The sequence below is a fragment of the Myripristis murdjan genome, chromosome 21, assembly GCF_902150065.1.
Source record: "Myripristis murdjan chromosome 21, fMyrMur1.1, whole genome shotgun sequence".
In the NCBI taxonomy this organism is placed as follows: domain Eukaryota; kingdom Metazoa; phylum Chordata; class Actinopteri; order Holocentriformes; family Holocentridae; genus Myripristis; species Myripristis murdjan.
Genome location: NC_044000.1, coordinates 16,985,001 through 17,009,638, shown reverse-complemented (window position 1 = coordinate 17,009,638; position 24,638 = coordinate 16,985,001). Strand labels below are relative to the sequence as shown.

General features: G+C 40.0%; 2 protein-coding genes across 2 annotated transcripts in view; both read left to right on the top strand.

The window, feature by feature from the left end:
- The first annotated feature begins 514 nt into the window (after window positions 1–514).
- Window positions 515–2,867, top strand: LOC115380415 (cytochrome c-b). Its single transcript, XM_030081592.1, has 3 exons — window positions 515–672; window positions 1,498–1,674; window positions 2,106–2,867. Exons 2-3 carry the CDS (start codon window positions 1,503–1,505, stop codon window positions 2,249–2,251), a joined length of 318 nt encoding a protein of 105 aa, XP_029937452.1. The 5' UTR covers window positions 515–672; window positions 1,498–1,502; the 3' UTR covers window positions 2,252–2,867.
- A 1,574-nt stretch (window positions 2,868–4,441) lies between these two features.
- pde11a (phosphodiesterase 11a) overlaps window positions 4,442–24,638 on the top strand; it is a 31,335-nt gene continuing 11,138 nt past the window's right edge. The window contains exons 1-11 of the mRNA XM_030080783.1: window positions 4,442–5,227; window positions 5,994–6,152; window positions 14,694–14,783; window positions 15,427–15,567; window positions 15,761–15,825; window positions 17,822–17,954; window positions 18,388–18,463; window positions 20,360–20,427; window positions 20,511–20,603; window positions 21,507–21,557; window positions 23,642–23,788. Coding sequence (XP_029936643.1) covers window positions 4,442–5,227; window positions 5,994–6,152; window positions 14,694–14,783; window positions 15,427–15,567; window positions 15,761–15,825; window positions 17,822–17,954; window positions 18,388–18,463; window positions 20,360–20,427; window positions 20,511–20,603; window positions 21,507–21,557; window positions 23,642–23,788 — 1,809 coding nt within the window. The remainder of the gene's footprint in view (window positions 5,228–5,993; window positions 6,153–14,693; window positions 14,784–15,426; window positions 15,568–15,760; window positions 15,826–17,821; window positions 17,955–18,387; window positions 18,464–20,359; window positions 20,428–20,510; window positions 20,604–21,506; window positions 21,558–23,641; window positions 23,789–24,638) is intronic.

Genomic DNA, 24,638 nt, shown 5'->3' with positions numbered 1-24,638 from the left:
AGTACCTTCCCTCTATTGGTTTAAAACTGTATCATTAAGGATAAGGATATGGAATATAAGTCCTGGATAATGAGTGTGAGACAGTGATTGTGTGTGAACAACTTTCACACCCAAATATATGTTTACCAATGAGGAACAGTGTCTCACTTGTTGTCTCACACAAAGTGACCTTACATGTAACACAAGTTGTGTGGAAATGCAGTCTGACTGTCCTTGCACTGTTTTTGCATAAACATGTAAAGGTGAGCTGTATGCTCAAGGTGAAGGACACTGCATCACAAATTTGTTAGATTTTTTAGAGGAAAACCCATTAATTGATCCTCACTTCCAGGAAGGAACTCCTCTCGGTTTTCATGTGAGGGAGTAAGCATGATGCTTATTATTTTTACTTTTTTTTTTTTTTTTTTTTTTTGGTGGTAGACCCGTCTGGAGAATTCAAAGCGTCCAAAAAAAAAAAAAAAAAAAAAAGGTTTTATGGTTGTAACCTTACACAACCAGCTGTCGTAACCGGGGTGATGAAACAGGTCACATGAGTGGGCGGCTCGGCCTGGGAATGACGTCGCAGTGTAGTAACTTTTTCTCTCAAAGAAAGGAAGTGATATCTGGTGTCTGCCGGCAGAAAGTCGTCGGGATTAATTCTCTAGAAATCGTCGGAATACACGCTTAAAGAAGGTAAGGAGGCGTTTGTGAAGGAATAAAACTTAGCTAGCAACCATATTTTAGATTGCTGTAATCTTAAAAAGTGCCGATACGACTTTAATACAGATTTGCCGGTTACTTTCTCCCATGCAACGTGGTCTCATATTAATGGCTCCCGGTCAGATGCCCCATCGTGAACGTATTGTTTTTTTTGTTAATGTTACGTTAACCTGCTCCTTTCTCTAATTATGTAATTTTCAGTCTTAACCCATTAGACTTATGAGATTTCTTCCTAATTTTACCAGGATATCTATTGTCAGTTTAGTTGTCAACCAAGCAACCGTCCTCTTTCGCTGGATTTAACATATATAAAAACACTTTACCAAAGTACTGTAATTGTTTTAGGTGATATAAAATAAAATAAAATAAAATAAAACGATTAACTCGATGATTACCAGGAAAGTAACGCTCAGTGATTCGAGTCATGGGAAAGCCGGGTCACATTAGTCCACTAGTTGTGCAATCTTAAAGCAAACTCCCCCTTGTGGCTGAAGTGGGGAATTGCTCTATTACGAAATTTTAAAAAGCAACCCCCCCGGTTGAACCGGTTTTCTGTGACTAATCACTCAATAACAGTTTGGTCGGAAATGATAAGAACTGCCTGATTTGTGCCCAGGCTTCTCAAAAGCTGACTATTTTGTGTGTTGGCTTCATGGCACACAAAATATAACTGTGTAACAGGCATAATCATCATACCGCCTGTTCCATTGTATTTAAGTGGCCCAATCCAAGGTAGCACAAAAACTAATGTAAGCTTTGCATAAATAAAATCTATTTTTTTCCCTCTGATCTTAAAAGAAACCATGCCTGGAGATATTGCCAAAGGAAAGAAGACATTTGTCCAGAAGTGTGCCCAGTGCCATACTGTGGAGAAGGATGGAAAGCATAAGGTTGGGCCAAACCTGTGGGGTCTGTTTGGACGCAAGACAGGCCAGGCAGAGGGCTACTCCTACACAGATGCCAACAAAAGCAAGGGTAAATGCATGCTGTCAACTAAGGATAGAGCAATATATTTTCTATTTCTTTATTTTTGAGGCTGATATCTCACAACCAACTGAAGCTTAACACCTCAATGAATTTTTGAAAGAATAACAGTACAAGTGCGTGTGAAAAGGGGGTTAAGCTTCTCATACAGGCCTGTTTTAAGACAATTAAATGCTTTGTGAACAAAAGATTGTCCGTTTTTTTCTGCTGTTAATTTGACAGCTGTATTTATAATACACTCCTCGAAAAAGGGCCACAAAATTGCCAGATTTCACAGTCCTGACACTGATACTGTTTTTAAAGCTGATATTGGCCAACACTAATATATCAGTCCTTCTCTACAAGTTTTGTGCTGGTCCCAGAAATTATGGTTGTGAGTTTGCATTCTTACCCTAAACTCTCTCTCCTCACTTTAACTCTAGGTATCATCTGGGAAGAGGACACACTCATGGTGTACTTGGAGAACCCGAAGAAATACATTCCAGGAACCAAAATGATCTTCGCTGGCATCAAAAAGAAGAATGAAAGAACTGATCTGATCGCATACCTGAAGTCTTCAACTTCATAAACAAGTCATCTACATGTTCATGCTGTTTTTTAGGCTTCTTGACAAACTGTTGGCTGAAGGATATTTTTTCAAGACACTATGAATTCATTAGAACTTCTTTTAAAGCCTTACATCTGGCACAAGGTTGAGATACCACAACAGTCTCAACATTAGACAGAACTGCAGGCACTGAGCAGTGTTTTGGTATGAGAAGTTGCCATATTTGTCACAGCTGTACTTCTGTTTTGACTGTATTCCTCCATGCTGGTGGAGTAAATGATATCCCCTGGTTTTAACAGGTATCTTTTTAATATAATAAGTTATTGAACCACATAGTTGCTCAGAATGTAGGGAGTGAAAGCTGTATAAAGTAATTGCTAATTACACCTTTCATCTATTATTGAGAATATTTGCTAATGAAATGTCATCCATTATTTTTTCCCGCAGCGGTTACTCGGTTGATAATGAACATGTCGTAATCATTCAGTCAATGTCTGTTCCAAGAATATGCCTGGAAGGTTCTGTCTCTAGTCCAGGGTTGGGCAATGTCTTACTCATGAATGATAGGCCTACCTCAACTGTCTTTAATTATGCCTTTGTTGAATAAAAAATAATTAAACTGAACAAATACTCTTGAGTTTGGTTTGATTGCATGCCTACCCAGAGGCAAATAGGTGCTCAGTTTCATTGGAGAATATTGTTTTAATCCAGAGAACCTTTCACTAGGTCTGGCTGTAATTATGTCCCTGAATTAGCAATTAGGTCTATACTTGGTCTTTCCTTTTGTTCTCGTGAAATATTAAGTAGAGGCTTCCTGTGGATATGAATCAAATGAAACAAGCTGAAAAGGGAAAGTCATTTTTTTGGTATGCACATACAGCCTGTGACGGGGGGGCACGCGCAGGCATTGCTTTGTGTTGAGGGGTCACGAGCCATAAAGGTAGAAAAGCATTGCCATAAAAAACGGATTCCAGCGCCTACCTTCATTAGTATCAACTTGTGGAGTGTACCTCCCTCTAGCGTTCAAAGGCCACAACTGCACTCATTTTAGGCCGTGTAGTACTGATTATGGCTGTATCAAGGAATTAAATTTTCTGACATCTTGCTTTTGCCAATAATCGTCGGTGTTACGTAATCAAATGCCAGCCACTGCAGTTTCTCCATTTGCCAAGTTTAGAGTACATAAAGTAAGTGTAGGCATCTTATTTATTACATGGTATGAAATGCATTTTCTTATTGTCGACAGTCATTCACTTTGATTTCGCCTCTCAGCCTGAGCCATTATAACAGCACCAACAGTAGCATCACCAAGGCCTTGTAGGCGAACTCAAATTATTCTGTTTTCTGAGCCAAACTGACACAACACCAAAGTGTAACTTACCTATGCATATTGCCTCTAAATAGCAACGAAGCCAATCCCTCTCAATCAAGCTACTGGTAAAGCAGAATAAAAGGCGACCCATGATCTTCATAATCGTAAAGGGCCATCAAAAACAAGTTTTTTTTATGTAACAAAATATTTACATTGTTTGCATTTCTCTCATCCCTCTGCATATGATGCATATATGAAATATACAGGTGAATGGTGGGCAAATTAGTCCTCAAATTAAAAAGTGGGCCAGCTGAGTTTGGTATATGTATTGGTAGGTATCCTCTACCTCCCTGCTTTCAATAATAAATGGTAATTGATGCTAATCACCATCATCAGCAGCAGATTAGATTTGGGGTGTCGTAGGGAGTGCAAGTGGTTCAGGTGGCCAGAGGGCTGACTACTGAAAACATACTTAGTGACGAAGCGAGCGTCAGCAGGACAGAGCCAACCACAGCCAGCGTCATTTGCACACAAGAAGACCCACACGACGGTGATGCTCGGTAGTGCCTCTCTGTATAATTCCCAATGTGTGATAGCGAGTCTGTTTTTACATGCACATTGCTTCGATGAGATCTGTTCTGATTTGTTTAAATAAGCCAACAGTGTGGAAATGTTGTGGAGGGATCCGCTGGTGCGCAAAGGGAGTCTCCATCCTTCTGCCCACTGAGTGCAAACTGGAGATGTAGCCTGAGCCTCAGGGGAGTTTCGAGCGTAATGCATCTCGGAAGTTGTGGTATTCAAAGGATTCTCCACTTTGACCCTCAGTAAAACATCATAGATGACATTTCCCTGCGCCACTTCATGGATTTGGTTCACTGAGGACCATCTGAAGAACAGACATGGCAGTGTCAAATATGGTCTTCTCTGACGTGGAAAGTTTTCTGGACATGCACCCCGAGTTATTCGAGGACTATCTGAACCGAAAGGGAAAGCATAGCATGGTGGAGAAATGGCTCAAGAATCACCAGGCGAGCAAAAGTCCAGCGGCCGCGGCTCCCGCAGAGCCGGAGAAGCCCAACGCGTGTAAGGACAGCTGGGCGAGCAAAAGTGACGGGCTGCAGCGGCGGGCCTCGCAGAAGGAGCTGCGTAAAAGTTTCGCCAGGTCAAAGGCCATCAATGCCAACAGGACATACGACGAACACGTCAACTCCAGGGCCCAGGAGCCCCTGACGAGCATGAGGAGGAGAGCTCTGCTGAGGAAAGCCAGCTCTCTGCCCCCGACCACTGCCCACATCCTGAGCGCGCTGCTGGAGTCCAGAGTCAACATTCCTCAGTACCCGTCCACAGCGATTGATTTTAAATATTACTTGAAAGAGCATAACGAAAGAGAGTTTTTCCTTGAGCTGGTAAAAGACATATCTAACGACTTGGATCTAACTAGTCTCAGTTACAAAATCCTGGTGTTTGTTTGTATTATGGTTGATGCAGACCGCTGCTCCTTGTTTTTAGTGGAGGGCACGGCCAACAAGAAGACACTGGTGTCCAAATTCTTTGACGTGCACGCAGGTATCACAGTTTTGCCCTCGATGAGTAATTCGGATGAAGTTCAGGTGCCGTGGGGTAAAGGGATAATCGGATATGTGGCGGAGCACGGAGAGACTGTAAACATTCCTGACGCCTATCAGGTGCGTGTTCTCCTTTGTGCATGCGCGTGCGTCTGAGTGAGAAAGAAAGTGAGAGCGCAGCTTTTCTCAGTCTTGTCATTTAATCAGTCAAACGGTTAATTGATCATCCATCAAGCGGTGTAACACAGCTGAAGAGCAGCAGGAGCAGTCCAACAGACAGTGGTCCAAGCTTGTGCCATTCAACACAATATAGAGAATGCAGCACTGATTCTAGTTAGAATGCATAATTCTCATTCCCTCTTCATAGTTTTTTACAGTTCTGCAGCAGTTGCCTTGACATTCAACATATGGCACAGTGCTGTTTTACATTAAACCCGGAACAGTGCACAGTTGTTTGATGATGCAAGCGCGTCCATATCACTGTGAATGAAAGTGACACCAGATTCCACAGAATATTCACAGGCGAAGACAGATGAAGTCTGTTGCCAAGTAGACCAATGCCTGGCTGACCTAATTTATTGGCTACAGTAGAAATGAAGAGTTAACCAATGGCTTGATCTCACTCTTTGATGTCATGCATTTGTTGCACATCTCAGGATTCAGGGCATGATTTTATGAGGCAAACCTGAAATAGTGCTGTTATCTGTTATAGCCTTTGCTTTAAACTTCTCCATTTGAGTGGCTGTAACTGCATGACTTTAGGTTTCGATGAGATGTGTGTTTTACTGCATTGTCATCTGAGATTTAAAGTGGAAGATTTGCATTTACTCGTGAAACACCTGCTTACATTGTGTCTTTAATTCTGCTCTGTCCCCATGGATTTCAGGACCGACGTTTCAGTGACGAAATTGACAAGCTGACAGGGTACAAGACCAAGTCACTCTTGTGCATGCCCATTCGCAACAGTGATGGGGAAATCATTGGAGTTGCTCAGGCCATTAACAAAAGTCCAAGTGGAGCACTCTTCACAGAGGATGATGAAAAGGTAATTTCAACATAAAGGGGGGAAATTACATGTTACTATAACATGCACACTGCTGGCAACTTGGATAAGTAGAATAGATCATGGATATTTTTTTTTTTTTTTTTTTTTTTCACTTCCACAATGCATTATATTATCTCACAATAGCCTAGATATCTTCATAGACCCTGCCTCATTTGCATTTAAGGTGTAAAGATATCTTAATTTTTTTTGCCATGTGTGAAAGGTAAGCCTTCATCCTCACTGAAAATCCCCATAGTCCTTTTATACTCTTGAGGCAATCAACTTTATGAGGCACAAAACAGAGAAAATTCATATTTGTCCCACTCTTAATTCAGACCACCGACTACTCTTCATTTGTGTATAAGATGAATAATTGTGTATTCTGTTGTTTAAGTATTCTAGCTCACCAATTTCATATAATCGTAATTAAGCCATGCCCGTTATATCTCCTGTAATAATCTGAATGAACGGCTGAAACAATGAATGACTTCAAACCTTTACAATGCTCATAAACTTAAGTGTTTAATGTGAGAGGGGAGTAGTCAGGAGTTGGAGTTTCTGTGATCTTTGTTTAAATGTTGACAGAAAAAAGGAATAACAATATTGCTTCCTAGTTTTATCATAGTTTTAAATAATGTGGCACAGTAAAATGTGGTGCAAAGGAAGTGATATGCCTAAAGTCAAGTAAATGTTCGCAGCCATTGTGATCCATGTGCAGTATTTCAAGGACTTTGCTCCATTGCTTTGTAGGGAAACATTTTTTTTTTTTTTTTTTTTTTTTGTGGGGAGTCAGGGTTATACAAGCATTCCAGGGCTTGAGTGTCGTCATTTTCCATTGCTATCCATGTTTTAATACTCCCGAGTTTGTGATAACAGTGATAATAAACACAAGATGGATGTCTTTGAACTGAAGTAACTGGTTTTCCTCATAGTTGTTCCCCTTAATATCATATTATAGGATTAATGCTAGACCTGCAAGCAGCTGTTAGAAAAAAAAAGTCTGTTTGTTGTTGTGGTGGCTGATTTTGGTGTGAGAAAATAAGGGTCTGAGAAACTCATTTAGGGATTCTGTGTACCTTAGAGCAACATCAGGAACTTTTGTGAACAAACCTTTATAAAATCGAATTTCTAATTCTAATCAAGGTTTATTTTTGTCATTGTGAAGATTGTCTTGCTTTGAAAATGTGCAAGTGCCCTCTCAGCAGGATAAAGACATGATTTAGCTGAACAGTGAGCAGATGCTGGGGGTTGAATGGTCAAACACTCTCCTGGGATGCTTCCCATGTATTGTCCTCAGAGGTCGAAAGAAGCTCGTGCTATGCTGTTACATCTCTCTCTTCGTTCTGCTGCCCAACCTCCCTGTTCTTGCTGAATTGCAGAGTTCCAGACTGGGTTTTGGCCCTTTTTGGGATTGTTTGGTTGGATTTTGGTGCAAGCTATAATCAGCCACAAAGAGTTGCGCCCCACAGTCTCTAGACGCTTCAGAGACAGTCACTGAAAAGCTCAGCCACTCAACATTATTTTTAGTTTCACCTTTCAGATAATAATTTACATCTCACCATTTATGGCATTTGTGATTTGATTTAAGGTGTTAATACCAGCGATAGGGGATTTAGTTGATTTGTTGTCACATTTTGGGTTGCAGTCCACAGTTTTTCAACAGTACACTGATATAAAGCAGTATGACGCTCATATCATTTATTGATATTTGTCCTGTGTTTGAGCAGCCATATCAAGAGGTATTCATAATTAATTAATTCATTCATTCATGCATAATTGTTCAGACCACAGAGTCCAATATTTAGGCCCATAGCATGTGCTTGGTTGACACCTCCTGTACACATCATGATGAAAACAAGTGGCTTTTGCAACAAAGACAAAGACTCATGCTTCTATGAATGAATATAATGTGTCAGTGCAGTAGGTGGAGGTCTCATTTCCAATACTGATCCTGACAGGCTTCTGTTTATTTAGCTCATCGGCATTGGCAGAGAAGCATGAGGAGAGTTTGTGTAGCCTATTGGCACACTTCAAACCTTTCAGTGGATGCATCAGAAAGCTGGGTGACACTAGGCTGATATTAAAGTTCATACTGTCTTGTTATATCATTGCAGCTTTGATCCCTGCTAGGGTAGAAAAGAAATAACAGAAAAGTACAAAGCTACTTGTGCTTTTATGTTGGAGCTAGTATCACTGTAGCAAATAACTGTAGTGTTTTTTTTTTTTTTTTTGTATAGTAGTATGTTGTTTTCTGTTGGAAATCGCAAACTTCAGATTAGATCTCGAGACTATCCACTGTTTATAATAGATGGAGATTATGAATTGTTTTTTCCCCCTTCCTACGTTTTAGTACATTTCACATTGCATTACCATCACACTAATGCTGGGGATGGCTACAGCTGAATTAGTAATGAAATGCAATGTTAGCATCAGAGAACACAGTAAGCTCCCTGCACAGCAGCTATGCTTTCATGGGAAGACCTTGTAATAAGAAAATGTACCACTCTTTTCAAAGCATTAGATGATACTGCAACAGCAGATGCCATTAACTAGAGATTTCAACCTGCTGATATTAAAACAAATGCTGTTCCCTACATACCGAAAACCTTATAGGATGGTTAAACACATTATATGGCTGGCTTTAAATGCCACACTGCCTTAATTGTGTTGTGTTGATACCCTGCAGGATTGGAGTCCATTTGGGAGCTCAGATAATGGCTCAACCCATGTATAATTGCATTGCCTCATTATCTTCTGTGGAAGAATATGGCAAATTAATTTAAGCTGATAAGCTAACCTCCTGATGCAATATCTACATCTTGCATTATTATCTCAATCATGCTTTTTTGCATGGCTTTTTATCATGTTGCATGCTGTGTACAATTCACAAGCAGTCATTTAAAGTGAATTTTCTCTCTGTCAGACACGTTCTTCCATGGCGATGCTCTCTGACAATACAGTTTAACACCTGTGTGAGTGGATTTACTGACAAATAGCAGTGCTATGGGAGACTGGGGAGAGTGCGATTATAGCACTCTCCCCAATCTCTCATTGCTGTGCTTCCTCTTTGTCAAATTGACTTGAAGCAATACTATAATAACCTCTTTCACACGATTTCCTAATGTAAATACACAGTGAAAGAAGAGACAACACAATTTCTGCTCACAGCCACATTTTAAATACGTTGCTGCAGGATAACAGATCAAAATCAAATTTAAATAGCATTTCATACAAAACAGGCTCCTCACAAAATGCTGTACAACAACAAATTGTTGCAGAAGTTCACTTTAACGAAGAGAAAAATGAACAAATTACATTTGTAATTTGATGTGTATGTGGGCATGTCTCCATTTACATGGCTGTGCATGCTGTGAGTGTTGTTGTGAGTATGCCTGTGCAGTGTGGATATGAGAGAGCTCTGGGGCAACCACAGAATGGATGACAAAGAACCAAAAAGAAAAAAAGCTGACCTAGCTACAAGGCCTCTTAAACAGGGTCAGGCAGGAAGAAATGATGGGATGATACCGGGGTGGGGGGTTGTAGATTGAAGGCTACTCTTCATATTGTGTCTTGAATCTGGATTTAAATATGAAGATATTGAAGATTATACGGGGATACTGCCTTGTTATGACTGACAAATTAGAGGTCTGATTCAAAGAAAACAGCTCTATTTTTTTGTTTTGTTGCAGTATACAGTTGTGTATCATTTGAACAGGAGTGAACGAGAGCACCACTTAGCCAATAGGGTGAAATAGGGTGAAAAAAGAAGAGGACCTTAAACTGAACCTTGGGGGCTGCCAAAGTAGTAGATTAAAGCTTTCTCCAACAAATTGTAATCTATCAGTGGACAATCAAAGGGAATGCTTTGATCAATTGCACTAGAGACAAATTTACTTAAAAATGAAAGTGTAGCTGCTGCCCACACCACTGTATATCTACAGTATGATATCCTCTAATTGAGTTTTGGAGCGTTGCACAGCGGCAGTTGTAATGAAAGCAACTGATCATCTCAGATATCATGGTCGTATCAGTTCTTGTTTTATGTCAGTTTTTGTCTTAACGTTATTTTGTATCATATTTTAGTATATTTTGTTACCTATAAAATATACAATATATATCATTTATAATATATATCATTTATTCTGTCACTCTGTTGTCCACCATGTGCAGATCCTGCCTTTGTGAATGTGAATGAAATCTCTCTTAAACCTGCTGAGATTGTTGAGGCTGTTTGTTCTTGTCTCAAGCATTTCAAGGTTATGGGTGGCTTTTGGGGCTGATAAGGTTGCAAAATGACATGACAGTGAGACACGACAGCTAGAATCATGTGTGCTTACAGGCTGGTTTAGGTACCTGACAGATGTCAAAGGGTCCAGCTGTGCCTTATCATACAGCCATCAGTGACACAGAGTAAGAAATGGGGCTCTGTTCTTTTGATTGGCTGCATTCATGTTGAACTGATTTTGAAATGAACTGCCTCGGGAGGGGGCTCCTTGGAGGAAATCAGAGTAATTAGTGCCAATTTCGGCTTGAAGTGATGATCATAATGATGGACTGGGTCTGTAACCTTTCAACAAATGTCCTCCTTCTCTTTGGTAGATTTTTTTTTTTTCCAAAGGAGGTTTTTAATGATTCATAGTTTGCAGTGGCCTTCAAGGACAGCCACTAGTTTGAAGAGTGCTCTGTCCTGTTTCAGAAACACTCATTCATTTCACACCTGTTCACTTTTCCTGCTCGTATATCTGTTGTTTGGAAACACAGGAACTAAACTGACCTAGTTGCAGCTGAATATGGAAGATGGGAAAACATTACATTCCATTTTGCAAGTCTTAGTATTCAAAAAACTATAATTCTTTAATTATAGTTATTTTGTTTCCCAAAGGGCCAATTATTAATTAGTTGATTATAAATTATTACTGCTAACTGGGCAGGCTAATATTTTCAGCCAGCATATTATCATGAATAATCAAGTTGTGAAGCACAGTGGCAGCCAGTTAATGTTCATAAAATGTTTTGCTTTTTAGTCACTGAACTGCCCTAATGTTCATACTGAATGGGAGAGCAAACATTATCAATAGAGGGTCAAATATTTATTATATTGATCGTATTCATTATCAGTATGAATATGGAACTATAAAACTCTACTTTTAATTATTTATTTGACTCTTAAAAAAAGAAGACTAAACACTTTGTGTATAGTTTGGACCTGATTTTGTATCCATATTTGATATGGCTGGATGATTCTCACCACTGTAGGCTGCTTTGAATTTCTATGTTATATTGCAATGCTTCATTGATATCTCAAAAACAGCAGCTGTCACACCTGTACCAATTTAGTTTATATTGCATTTGGAAACAAATTTGTTTGCAAGTAATTTTCACATGAAGTGTAACATTAATATAAGTGATAGACTTCATAAAGTCTTTGTTATTATGTCACTGTCCCTTTTAATCGATTCCAGTTTTTCTTCTGAAAGCGAGGAGGTATTTCTTCTTGATTTTATTGTACATTCTTATCCACAAAATGCAAGAAAACTCAAAAGAGTCACTACAATTTAAAGGTTTTTATTTATCGAGTGGAATAAGATTCAGGCATTCTTTATGGTCAAAGCACTTAAGGAAGATTCGTCTGAGGAGCAATAAGTGTGTATAAAGACTTGATATATCTTGACAGTACTGCACTGATGCAACATCCACTGTTCAGAGGTGTTGTGACCTCTCTTTGCTCCTGGCTTTTTCCATGCACCTGCGAAGCATAGAGCATTTTAATTATTCATGTATAATCATAATAGGTAGAATTCTGCCCTTTCAGTATGATGCTGTGTTTATTAACTGTGGTTTTATGGTACCTGTAAATTACAGTCAGTCAATTGTGTTTTGGTTTTCAAAGCAAAACTATTATGTTTCGTATCCAAGGACTGAGTTTGACTGTATTAATTTTACTTATAAAGCTAACGTGCATATCCTATGGTGGTATTTGAAAAGTTGTCTTATCCAGTGAGCAGTGGCCTGCATGGAATTGGCTCCACTCAATGCTGTTAAAGTGTTATTGTGGGAAAGTAGGGCACTTAGAGTGACGCCACACTTCTGCACCATCACAGTCTATGAGCAGTCATAATAGCAATGGAAGCTCCTACTGGCATGCAGCTCTGGACTTAAGACAGAGAGGAAACTGGACCATTCATTTTCACCTGATCTGTGAAGTGCCTGGAATTATTCATGTCCCAATTGAATAACAAAGAGTCTGTTGCTCTGCAAGATTTGTCGTGGTGTAGATTCCTCTTGTATAAATATTTGATGTCACCTTCAAAAAGAGCAATCATTGCTAAATGTATTTGCAAAAGTGCTATGCACCTTGCTGACGTAAGCAAGGGAGTCCCACATGAGGGCTGAGAAAATAGAGAGCTTCATTTTATTATTCAGAAAAAAAAAAAATGTCTTGGCAGTACAACAATGGTTTTACCTTATCATACCTTATGTAAAGTCCCAGTGAACACAAGTTGTTAAATCAGCCATAGACAAGGCAAGTGGAGAAAGAAAGTGTTAGCTGCTCTACATCTGTGTAATTTCCCTTTGGCTTGATTTATATGAAATTCCAGCTGAGGACTGGGAGGTCATCGAGGTTAGAGGAACAGACTGCTATAGAGTCCTCAAGGCCTTGCCCTGTTAGTTTCATTATTAACACTTTTTACTGGTCAGTCCACAGGTCTCTAGGCAAAAACTTCTTGTTTGTAATGCAGGCTCGTATAATGGCCTGCCTGACAGAATGTAATTAGAGAGAGAGCAGTGCTTTTCTTGGGTTTGCCCATTACTTCCATAGGCAGATCCATAGCCAGGTCCCCCAAGTCCTGCTCGCTAATGAATCTGCTCCTGCTAGGGCTATTGATGGCCGCAGCCTTTCTGGAAGATCATTATTAGAGAATTCCATAAGACAGCTGAAATGGCGTAATGTATGAGCTTGTTGCTCTGCATCATCTGTTTTCCATGGCTAAAGACAATTGCATAAGACATTTGATCACGTGAAATGATTGATTGAAGCACACAAAGTTGTTTTACTCATTTGTCATGACAGGATAATAGTTCATAGACTAGAGATGTTAGTCGTTTCATCTGTATGTAACTTGAAGCACATGATGAACAGTGTCAAAATATGAGTATCATTTTGATTGGCAAAAGCAGAAGAATTCCATTTTTGAGAATTGCTCCTTTGTCTTGATGCTGTCGTATGTGAGTCTGTTTTAAGTATAAACAACCACTTCCTTGCTACGGTAGAAATACTATTCCAAATTAGAAAGACATTACTTCCAATGCAATTTAGTGTGAGAAATGCAAAGCCTCTGGCTACCTGATAATGCCTTTTTAGATTAAGAGAAATTTGAACAGTTAGAGAGAATTAAACAAGGGAAATTTAGTCAACTAAGTCCCTGCTACAAGCTTCACAGCTATTCACACAGTGACATAGCTTCTCATGGGTTTTGCAGTGCACATACCTTAAATTTCTCCTATTCTAATCTTCATGTGTTCATTGGTGGTTGATAAAGTAAGTGATACATTATCACTCCTAAAAGGTGAAAGAGATATTCCTGTATCAGGGGCCACAGCTGAGTGGCTTCCCATTCATGTATTGTTATGGCTCCCTACCTTCAGGTCAGACCGAGGGCTGGTAAATATTAGTGCGTTTGTTGTACTGACTTTATTGTTTACCCAGCAGCCAGATGCTAAAGATAGATAGCTAAACAAAGAGGCTGAGTGAGGAAGCAAACAGCCTAAATTCTATTGATTCCTTGTTATGGGGGTGAGTGTCTCTCAGATAAAGCTACATGGTCAGGGAGTTGGAGTCATAGGTTTCAACCTCAACTGCATCCTAATTGTCTCTGTTCCCACCACAACTGTCTTATATAAAGTTAACATCCATATTTCAGTGGTGCTTGTATTCTCTAAATTGCTGTACATTATGGATCAACAGTGGTGAGAAATGAAAATAAATGCAGCTCAGCCCTCAACCAGTGAGATGTTAATTAGATTTCAGGATGAACATTAACCACAGTCATCAGGCCATATCAAGTGACTGCATTATTTATATTATTTATATAAAGGAAATATGAATAAAACAGGAAATATAATACGAAATTCATGTTATCAGCCAGAGGCACAGCGGGTCAGCCTATTCAGTCAAATGGTAAAATGTCAGCTGAATTGATTTATTTGTCCGAGCAAGAAATGACGCCAATGAAAGGCCATTTCTTATTTGTTCCAATTCAAAAGTTAAGTTTTTCATAGATGGAAATGTTATTTCACTCACATTTATTGTTTTTTTTTTCTTTTCCAAATAGCTTTAATGTTATAGCCAGTCGTAAAATTGTCTGGAGCATTAATATTTGAAACACAAGCTGAACATTACACAAATTTTTATGAGGATAACAAAACCACACACACACAAAAAAGCTAACAAGTTTTTTTTTAAGTTGCAGCTTTATTTATACTCTAAGCTCAATCATGGCAGAAACTTGCAAAGTTGATGAGGATTTGATATGTTCACAGGTGCTGCAGATGTACCTGCCCTTCTGTGGTATTGCAATCTCCAACGCTCAACTCTTCGCAGCATCAAGGAAGGAGTATGACAGAAGCCGGGTAAGGGACACAGGGCCGCCCAGAACCAGGTCCCTCCCCCTCCATCCCCAGGATCAGCATTCCCTCCTTCCCCCCTGATGCTGACAGTCAGGCTGAGTATTGATCAGCAACAGCCCACTTGCTGCCACTGCAGTGGGGATCAGCGAGCAGCATGCAGCCCTGCTTGAACATTTCCACTGGTTCTCTGGAGGGGGATGGGCCAGGATCCAGAGGGGGCCGGGGCCATAGTCTAAATCTCCCAGGGAACGTCTAGAGATGCGCTAATGCATGTCACACATTGATCTCTGATGGAAGAGAACATAATGAGAACAGAGATCAGTGAAAGGAGAGAAATGAGAAGAGCCCCCTTTACACCATAGGATTTTTATGTGCTTGTGTATTTAATTGGATTGGCATTGCCTTAGATGAAGAGCCTAATTTACTTTTATTGGGGAAAGCTATCATGTTATATTACCCTGTCAGTTTATGCCTTAAGAATAATAATGATCACGCTCTAATAGCTTAGCGAGGCGAAACATCTTTATTTAACGGGCCTTCAGTAGTACTTGCTGACAGATTGCTTATTCAGTGGGTCTTGCAGCAGCTTGTGGTTCAGGTAGGTCGTAGTATTGCCAGTGGTGTCATGTTTGTTGCTGGTGTGCAGGCTCTCCTGGAGGTCGTCAATGATCTGTTTGAGGAGCAGACTGACCTGGAGAAGATTGTCAGGAAGATCATGCACCGTGCACAGACGTTGCTGAAGTGCGAGCGCTGCTCCGTTCAACTGCTGGAGGACATTGAGTCACCGGTGCTTTTCTAAATTTTTTCTCCCTGCTGTCCTGTATATCACCTGTTGGTCTACCTATCTATGTATGTGCCCATGTAGCACATGTATATGTTTTTTTTTTATGTCAGCTTGTGCATCTCTGTGTACAGACTATGTACTGCCATATCATTTGAACAGCACATTAATAGTTTTTTCACCTTTTCAATCCTCACAGGTAGTGAAATTCACCAAATCATTTGAGCTCCTGTCCCCTAAGTGCAGCGCAGACACTGAAAACAGGTATGTATAGTGTGTGGGTGTTCAAATCAGTGCGGTGCATACTGTGCAACCACAACCCTCCGGCTTTAAATTTGGGCCTGGATCTTTGACACAAGTCACCCCCCCCTTTCTCTCTTGACATTTCCCTTTTTCATATATCTAATCAATGCAAAAAAAAAAACAAACAAACAAGCAAACAAACAAAAAAAACACCCCAAAATAAAAAAAATGGTGCTTTAAGCAGGATTATCCCACAAATATGTTTCTATGCAAAAGGTTTACCTCCTACTTCAGCATAAATTTACTTATATACATATAGATGCTTATATGTATGATTAATGTGCAATGCATATACATTGTTATATATATTGGCTACAAATATTCACACACACACAAATATTCACACTTCATATTCACTCTTAGAAAACATCTGCGCTCATGAAGCACATGCTTTGCTCTGGAATCCATTTTCCCTCTGCTCATGGCATCAATCCACTCAACTTAATAGTCATATTTACACCTTTGTTAGCCTTTGCCGCCATTGCACCTGGAAATTCTGCACATAGCATCGGCTGAATGATCAGAGCCTCCATTAAGGACAGATTCTCTGGAAAGTATGTAAACTGAATATTCTGGAGCACTGGTCAAGTCATACGCTAATTCTGAATGGAACACATGCTGTAGGAGCCCTCCTTAATTGGGTTTTGGTGCTTCCCTGCACTGCTAGGCATGGTTGAGTGGAGAAAGAGAGGTTTAATATTGTGTGGGTTGTTTATGGATGAAAAACAGTGCCAAAAGGAAGACAAATTATACCTGAGCCCTGCGCTTGCTTTAAATGACGTGGACACTTCACGGCAGCAGAGATAACCACGACAATAATTTAAAAAATATCATAACAGAAGAAGCACCAGGGCTGCGGAATAAGTAGTAATCAAGGAAATGTCAGGCGGTATGGCTGGCCAGTTTAATCTTTCTGACTGGACACACTCACTGTTGATTTGGGCTGCCACTGTCATGCTGTTTTATAATCACAAATAAACAACTATGTTGTGATTCCAAGTTATACGGCACACAACATTTAAAATGAAGCTGAAGGGGAAAAAGTGTTTATGTAATGACAAGGGTATACCTAAAGGTTCACATCTGAATAGCAGGGACTGCTGTGCAAGATTTATGTGTGTAATTAAGTGAATAAATTTGACGTCAAAAGCTGAGCGTACTGTAGGATTTCTAATGCAGCTCAGAATCCCCAGCCTCCCCATGGGAAGAATAATGTTGAGCTAGTGTATGGTGCTGCTAGTGTGTCTGTGGCAGCTAAATGACAGACGAGAAAGAGAGAAAGAGAGCAAGAAAGAAAAAGGAGGGGTAGAATCCAGCCATCACACCTATGAAGCTTATTCCCTTCTGCACTATATGAGTTTCACATCCATACAGAGCCAGATCACCAGATCAAAGAGATTCAAAAGATCTGACATCGGTGTCTCTCCACCTTCATTCTAAACTTGAGAGATGAAATAAACCACATTGAGCATTTACCTTGTTTGAAGGTAAAAAGCCAGTGACAGCCATACTGCGGTGAATGTGAATGGGAAGTCTGAGCGAGGATGCAGGTGTTTCTGTGGCAGAGTGTGGGGGCGTTTGGCGAGGAGGAAGACAATCAGACAATTAACTTTTCATTACTTCATAAGCTGCAGGAGAAGCTCACTGATATCTACAGCATGAGAAGTTCATTAAATGCACATCAAGGTGAAAGAGGGTCCGCAAGGAGAAATAACAATGGCCTTTTGCAAGCTTGCATTTAAGGTGTGAGAGGGAATGAAACCTTTTTTACATAATTATGACAGATCTTTTATATTTACATAAACAGTATTATCAGCCAATGGAGTGGGTTTGAGAAAAATGCTGCAGAATCTAATGTCTCCTGAGGAAAAGGCTGGTGAAGGAAATTTGGTTCAGTGATATTGCTTCCATTCTGTTCCTTTTGTCCTCCTTTCCTCCTCTTCCTTTATATCCACAGTTTTAAAGACAGCATGGAGAAATCATCTTACTCAGACTGGCTCATCAACAACAGTATTGCAGAGCTCGTAGCATCCACAGGTCTGCCTGTGAACATCAGTGATGCCTATCAGGATCCTCGCTTTGATGCAGAGGTAACCATTCATACATTCCCCTGGAAACAACAAAATAGATACTTTTCAAAATGGACATAACTGGGATTTCTTTGTAGCTATATCATCCCTTCAACATTTTTTTCCATCAGTGCCACATCCTATATACATCCTATACTATCCATTTTATACACTCTGGCTATGCAGGCATTTAGTCTTACCATTTTATCAACTGTTGATTGAACGCTGCATTCAGCATTTCCCAGATTCTCCCAATGCTACTGCTGGTACATCAGAGGTTTGGCATGTATGCACAGTTAATACTACAGTAGTAAAAATGCAATGTGTGCATACTGTAATAAGTCAATACCTCAGCATAGTCCTTACCTTGTCATGCAGGTAGAGAGGATGTGCTGTAACTGTGTGCATGAATCACAGTAACCCCTGTCTTTTATTTACACTCCACTCTTTTTAGGCAGACCAGTTCTCCGGCTTCCACATCCGCTCTGTGCTTTGTGTTCCCATATGGAACAGCAACCACCAAATCATTGGTAAGTTAACAAATGGGACTCACTTGATGCGCTTGCTCAGGCCTGTGATGAATTTTCCAACATGTGTCATAATAAAACGTGAATCATCTTTGAAGCTTGTTGATAGCATTAGAATGAGAGTACAGTGTGAGATCTGCGATGCTTTTATACTTGTAACACTGAGGTCAAGTAACACTTAGATCCTACAAATTGCTTTTTTTTTACATTTTCACCTCATTGTTGAAAAAAGGAGGCGGAAGATTCAGCATGTGTTGAGCTGAGTGTGAGGGTGCATGTGTCTGATTAGAGCCGTGTTGCACCATCGCTCCACACTCAGAGGAGGAGTTCCCTTCTCTTGGCTGTGTGCTTTGTGTGCCTGAATCAGCCCCAGGCCAACACCACTCTGACACACTGATAAATCATTGATCTCTAGCCTGGTGTTGGTGCTGGATATTGCAGGGAGAGGCAACGCTAGCAGCTCCGTGCGACCCACTGAGATCTGACAAGAGAAGTCATCAGTTTTGTTTGAGTGCAAAGTGATCAGCGTAGCTGCCGCAGATGGTCAGTTAGAATCTGAATGTGTGTGTGTGTGTGCGCGTTTGTGTGTGAGTGCATGTGTCCATACATATTTTTGCGTAGGTGTGACTTTATTTGTTGGGGAGGGGAGAGAGAAAAGAGAACAGAAAGAGTGAGGGGAGGAAAAAATGTAGTGTGTGTGGGTGGCACCTGAGGACCTGGAGTGAAAGCCATTATGCACACAAAGCAGCAGCAGGTAAAATTTTTGCATCAAGGATACATTCAGTCAGAAAACTGGATCCTTCTGTCATGTGGCAAGGTGAACGCCAGCTCACACAAAGTCTTCTTTCAACCTGTAAGCATGAGAAATCATATGAACATCAATAATAACAAGAATGAGATTTTAAGGAGTGCCAGTCCAACCATTCATACGGTTTCAAATTCAAACTGAGCTAAGGTGATTTGTCTCAAAATGATGAAAAATGACAATCTCACCTCGTAATAGTGGTTATTTTGGTGGTGCCTGTGTGGAAATTATGAACCAAGCATTTCCACTTTAGCTGAGTTATTTGACCATTCATAGGTCAAAGACCCATCTGAGAGTCACATGATAAAACAGAAATGACACTGCAACAAGATATTGTTTTACAACAAATACATTCATTGTGTAAAACCTAGTCAACCTTTAAGTTAACTAAATTATGACTGAACTGCCTTAGATAATATGCACTGAGAAACATTTTACTGTGTTGAACTGTGTTTTAAAACTCATGTTGGATCAATAAGAACGCTGAGAACACATGTATTCCCAACAACCAAGCCTTTATTTTAAGCCAGTGAAAATCATACTGACAATCGGTTTTAGGATTTTGGCTATAGGATTACCACCATGGATTTCTAGATATATGCTGAAATTAAAAAGTGTCTTAGTCAGGTTTAGTTGAACTCCTGGAGAGGTATAAAAATGGTAATGGGCTCTCTTGGGAAATTGCTTGTTAGCATAATTTCTCTGTGACGATAAACGTCAGCTCTTTATCAGCGAACAATTAGCTTTATCAACAACATCCTCTCTTTTTTAATTAGGAGATAAACTAAGATGAGACAAGCCGGTGGTTGTATGTCCAAACTACAGAGCATCGCTGTTAAAGGAAATGTCTCCATTGAGATAAAAAAAGATTGTTTGATGTAAAAGATCATCCCTGTTGTTGAATTTTTCAGTATACTACTATGTGAGGAAAATGGTGTTCTGTCTCATTAGTATAACATTACTAATGCATTTTGATCATTGACTTGGACTGTGTGGGTTTAATTCTTTGTTAATTAGGTCTGTGTTTTGTGTGCCAGAGCCCAGCCAATACCAGGCTTCAGCATTACTGTTGATGCACTCACTTTGTGTAACAGGTGTCGCTCAAGTGCTGAACAGGCTGGACGGGAAACCGTTTGATGATGCAGACCAGCGTCTTTTTGAGGTATTACACTTTCTTTTGGTAGATGGTCTTTGGGTTTCATGGAATTTATTGTTGCTGAGTGTGTCTGTTTATTCTGCCCTCAGGCCTTTGTGATCTTCTGTGGCCTGGGCATCAACAACACCATCATGTACGACCAGGTGAAGAAGTCCTGGGCCAAACAGTCGGTGGCTCTGGATGTAAGAACAAAACATCCCATTCAACTTCTTGCATTTCATCACATTGGAAAAAACAATACACATACCCCCCACACACACATACACACCATGCGCCCTATCTGCCTAGTCTTGCTATTCCATTATCTGTAATAGCATATTCCTCTCTCTTTACTATAGCCTGTGCTCGTGAAACACAATGACTGCTGCATGGCTAATATAAAGCCTCCTTTTACTTTTTCTCTCTCTGGAGTCTTTGTTTTTTTGTTTTTTTCCACCCTATTTTTTCTAGTATCATATTTCTACAAGAGTGTGCGCATAAAAAAATGTGCTGATCTCTCTTTGTAGATAACCTTCTCGCAAAGGTTTTATTGATAATTAATGAGAAGCAATAAAAAGCAATCCCTCATCTTCCCTGCAGCATGTAGCCATTCAGCACTGCTAGGCCTTTACAGTGTGTACTTAGATTACAGTGGGGAGCTTTCAGGTGCATTATAGCAGTTAGTGCCACTCAGTTTCCTGATAGGAGAAGGAAAGACACGTAGGCATGGAGGGTTTCAGGGAGAAGCATAGAATGAACTGGTATGTGGATGCATTGCTTGTGGCAGCGCTGAATAAACATGAGTGTTTCTGATCAAATAAGCAACTGCAGGTCTGGGGAAGGTATTTCTCCCAGGAAATGAGGGAGACATGGGGATGGAATCGGGGTTGACATCTCTGTTCTGTTGAGTATTATGGAGCCCCATGCGAACCCCAGCATCCTCATCTGGTAGATGCACTCCATTGAAATGCAGTGGTAGATACACTGTATGCTGTATTTCCCGCTGTACTCTGCAGCCGTGCTTCTCTTAGAGCCCTGCTGGTTGTTTATCTAAGTCTTAATGATTTGAAAAATACTTGTAGCAAAACTGTATCATTATTTTCCAGGTTCTGTCTTACCACGCCACTTGTTCCAAGACTGAAGTTGACAAATTCAAGGTAACAGATTATTACCATTCTGATCATTACATTTATCTCTGCAAATCTGCCAGTTTCACTCCACTACTGTACACTTTTTTTTTTTTCAATTCTGGAACGATAAATCAACACTGACATTAAAGCAACATTCATCTTAAAAAAACACTTGTTATTCCTATGTATGGTCAATGTATAGTTTAATCAATATCTGTGAAAGTGATCCTTGAATAATGAATGGAAACAAGGTTTGTTGACTCACAGAATCTTTTGTTTGAGCGTTTTTATGTAAATGAGCTTTAGAGCGAACAGTTCTTTGCCATATCTCCCAACCCCTCCCCGTGTGTAATGTCACAGTGTACACAGAGCAACAATGTACACTGTCACCTGTAAATCGAGACGAGACTAAGATCACAGAAACGACATGTCGATTCAGCTGGATGTAGATTTTAGCTTCAATAGAGAGCCAGTTTTCGTTAAAAAGCCTGTTTCAGCTGCGAATAACTTAACGTTGTACCATCAGTAGGAGGATGTAGGAGATGAGAAATGATCTATAAGCCATTTCTTACCCCCTAGTTACCTGGAATATTCATTTGGCTTTTCAGGCTAATACACTGCACACACTAATTTCTCACTGTGGACAGCAATTTGAGATGATCAGATGGTGGTGGAGATAATTGCCATAATATAATTTCATTGTTTGCCTGCTTAACTAGAAGTGTTCAGTATCGAGGGTTTATATTCAGTTATAGTTGAACATATTAGAAATATCATATTAAAGGTGCCTTCTTACTGACCCGTTGTGATTTCTGCTGAACCCTTCTAACAATAATATGATATAAGGCAATAACAGCTTATAGCTAGATAAAGTAAAATCTTGAATATTTAGCTCAGAATTCAGTTGCTTTGCTGATATTCCCTTTAATTAAGAGATCTATTTCTAATTAAAGAACTGGAACTCATTAACTTTAAATGGGAAAGAAAAAAATCTATGGCAACAGAGGCGATAAACTGACAGCCCATCTCTCAGGCTTCATTTTCCCATTTCTCCTCAAGAACTGCAGTGGCGTGTGGGCATAAATATGGACTGAGAATTCCCAGGTGAAAATAAAGTAATTGTGGTATTTAAAATGGATTACTCCGATCAATAGGCAATCATTTCTATTGCATTATTTATAAAGATGAGAAAATGAAAATATCTACATTCTTAATTGACATGACATTTCTGGAATGTAGATATGGCCTATTTTCCCGCACTTTCATGTGTGGGATTTTCCCCTGTGGCCATTAGCACAAAGCAGGAACCCCGCTTTCCAGCGTGCCTGTGTGATCTTTCAGCCCCCTCATCCAGCGCTGTGCCTTGCTTCCTGCCTTTCTCCCCCTCTTTCATAACTGCTCTACATATGGAGCCTCACGGAGTACACTTGGCTGGGATTCCTCCGAACTGTAAATGTCAGCAGCAAACAAATCTGGCTGCCATTCGTAACCCCAGGCTGTGAATTAAGAGAGGAAAATACCTGCTGACCTGACAGGCAAACATTTGAGAGGAAAAGGTTGGGCTCTGGTGGCTGCTGCACAGGATGTAGAGGAAAAGGAGAAACACTCATTCAGTTCTACTGAAAGTGTAACACCAACTTGTAGAGTACTTTGCCTCATTAGTATGAAACACAAGTTACACTGCATGAAAATGGTCAGGCGATGCCGGCTGACTGGTGGCAGGGAAGACATGATTTAAATCCCGTGTGTCCGCTCAGATAGGACTCGTTGCTCATTAGACCACATCAAAGGTGGAAGACATAGCTGGCTCGGTGTGAACATGCTTCACTGGATTCATCTGTGTTATGTGTTTCTGTGTTTGCTTGAATAATGGTTAAACACTACAGCCAAGTTTGTCAGTGAGCTCGGAGAGTAAACAACGGTCAGTTCCTTTGGTAAGGCTCCCTCATTAATCTTAACCCCCTCCAGATGAGTCCTCAGAGTCTTAATTAGCATGTTTCCATATTTCTGTCATCTGAAAATGGCACAATGTCTTCTGACCTCTCGCTCCTCATTTGCTCTCTGAACTCCTATTTCCTCTTGCCTTCTTTTCTCCTGCCTCTCTGTGACAGGCGGCTAACATTCCCCTCGTTTGCGAGCTGGGCATCGATAAGCTCTCCTTTGATGATTTCTCTCTGGACGTGGACGCAATGATAACGGCAGCACTGAGGATGTTCATGGAGTTGGGGATGGTGCAGAAATTCAAAATTGACTATGAGGTGAGACAGATGTTTGCCTGACTGACCCACTGACTGACTGACTGGTAACTGTAGCTGGGCAAAAATATCGACACAGCTGAGTATTGCAAAAATATTTTGTCACATTACTGTATCAATTCTCTAGCCCTTTGTATCATTCATACACTTAAAATAATGACATGTACATTTTAGTGCTCTGTGTTAAGTCAGTGCATTGCGCTAATTTTGATTCAATAAATTGGAATGAGCATTTTGAATTATTTTGAATTTTTATTATGGAATAAGTTATATATTTCATTAGTCTACCCAGGTGTTATGTTGATGGTTGTATTTTATGTTCTGTTTACATGTTTTCAGTCTATAGAGCTTTTTTTCACAGGAGCAATTTTGACATGAAATATGGTAGCAAAGTAAACACAGATGTTACCAATGACATGAATTAAGACTTTGTTCCACTTAAGTGTAGCAGACTCTTTCCAGTGAGCCAGCATGGACAATACCAGCGCCTTGGTGTGTTTCACTTACGCCATGTTCACATCATATAATATTTACTGTAAGTACCACTTTCCAACTTGGAAAAAGTGTTAACAGCAACATCAACCAACCAACTTGCAAACTACAACTAAAAATCCCATATATTACTAGGTTTTGGTACATCCGCTTTGGAGGAAAAATAAGCTAAAATTACAATTCTTAAAGTCCATGTTAAAGTCATAATTTAACAATATATACTTGGTTTCATGACAAGTAGAGTTTTTTGTTGGTTTAAAAAAAAACAAACATGTATGATAAAAGTAGCATTAGTGCATCATCTGTTCACTTTATTTTCCAAATGGTGTGAACACTTGAATCTTTCCAGGTTCTGCCTTCT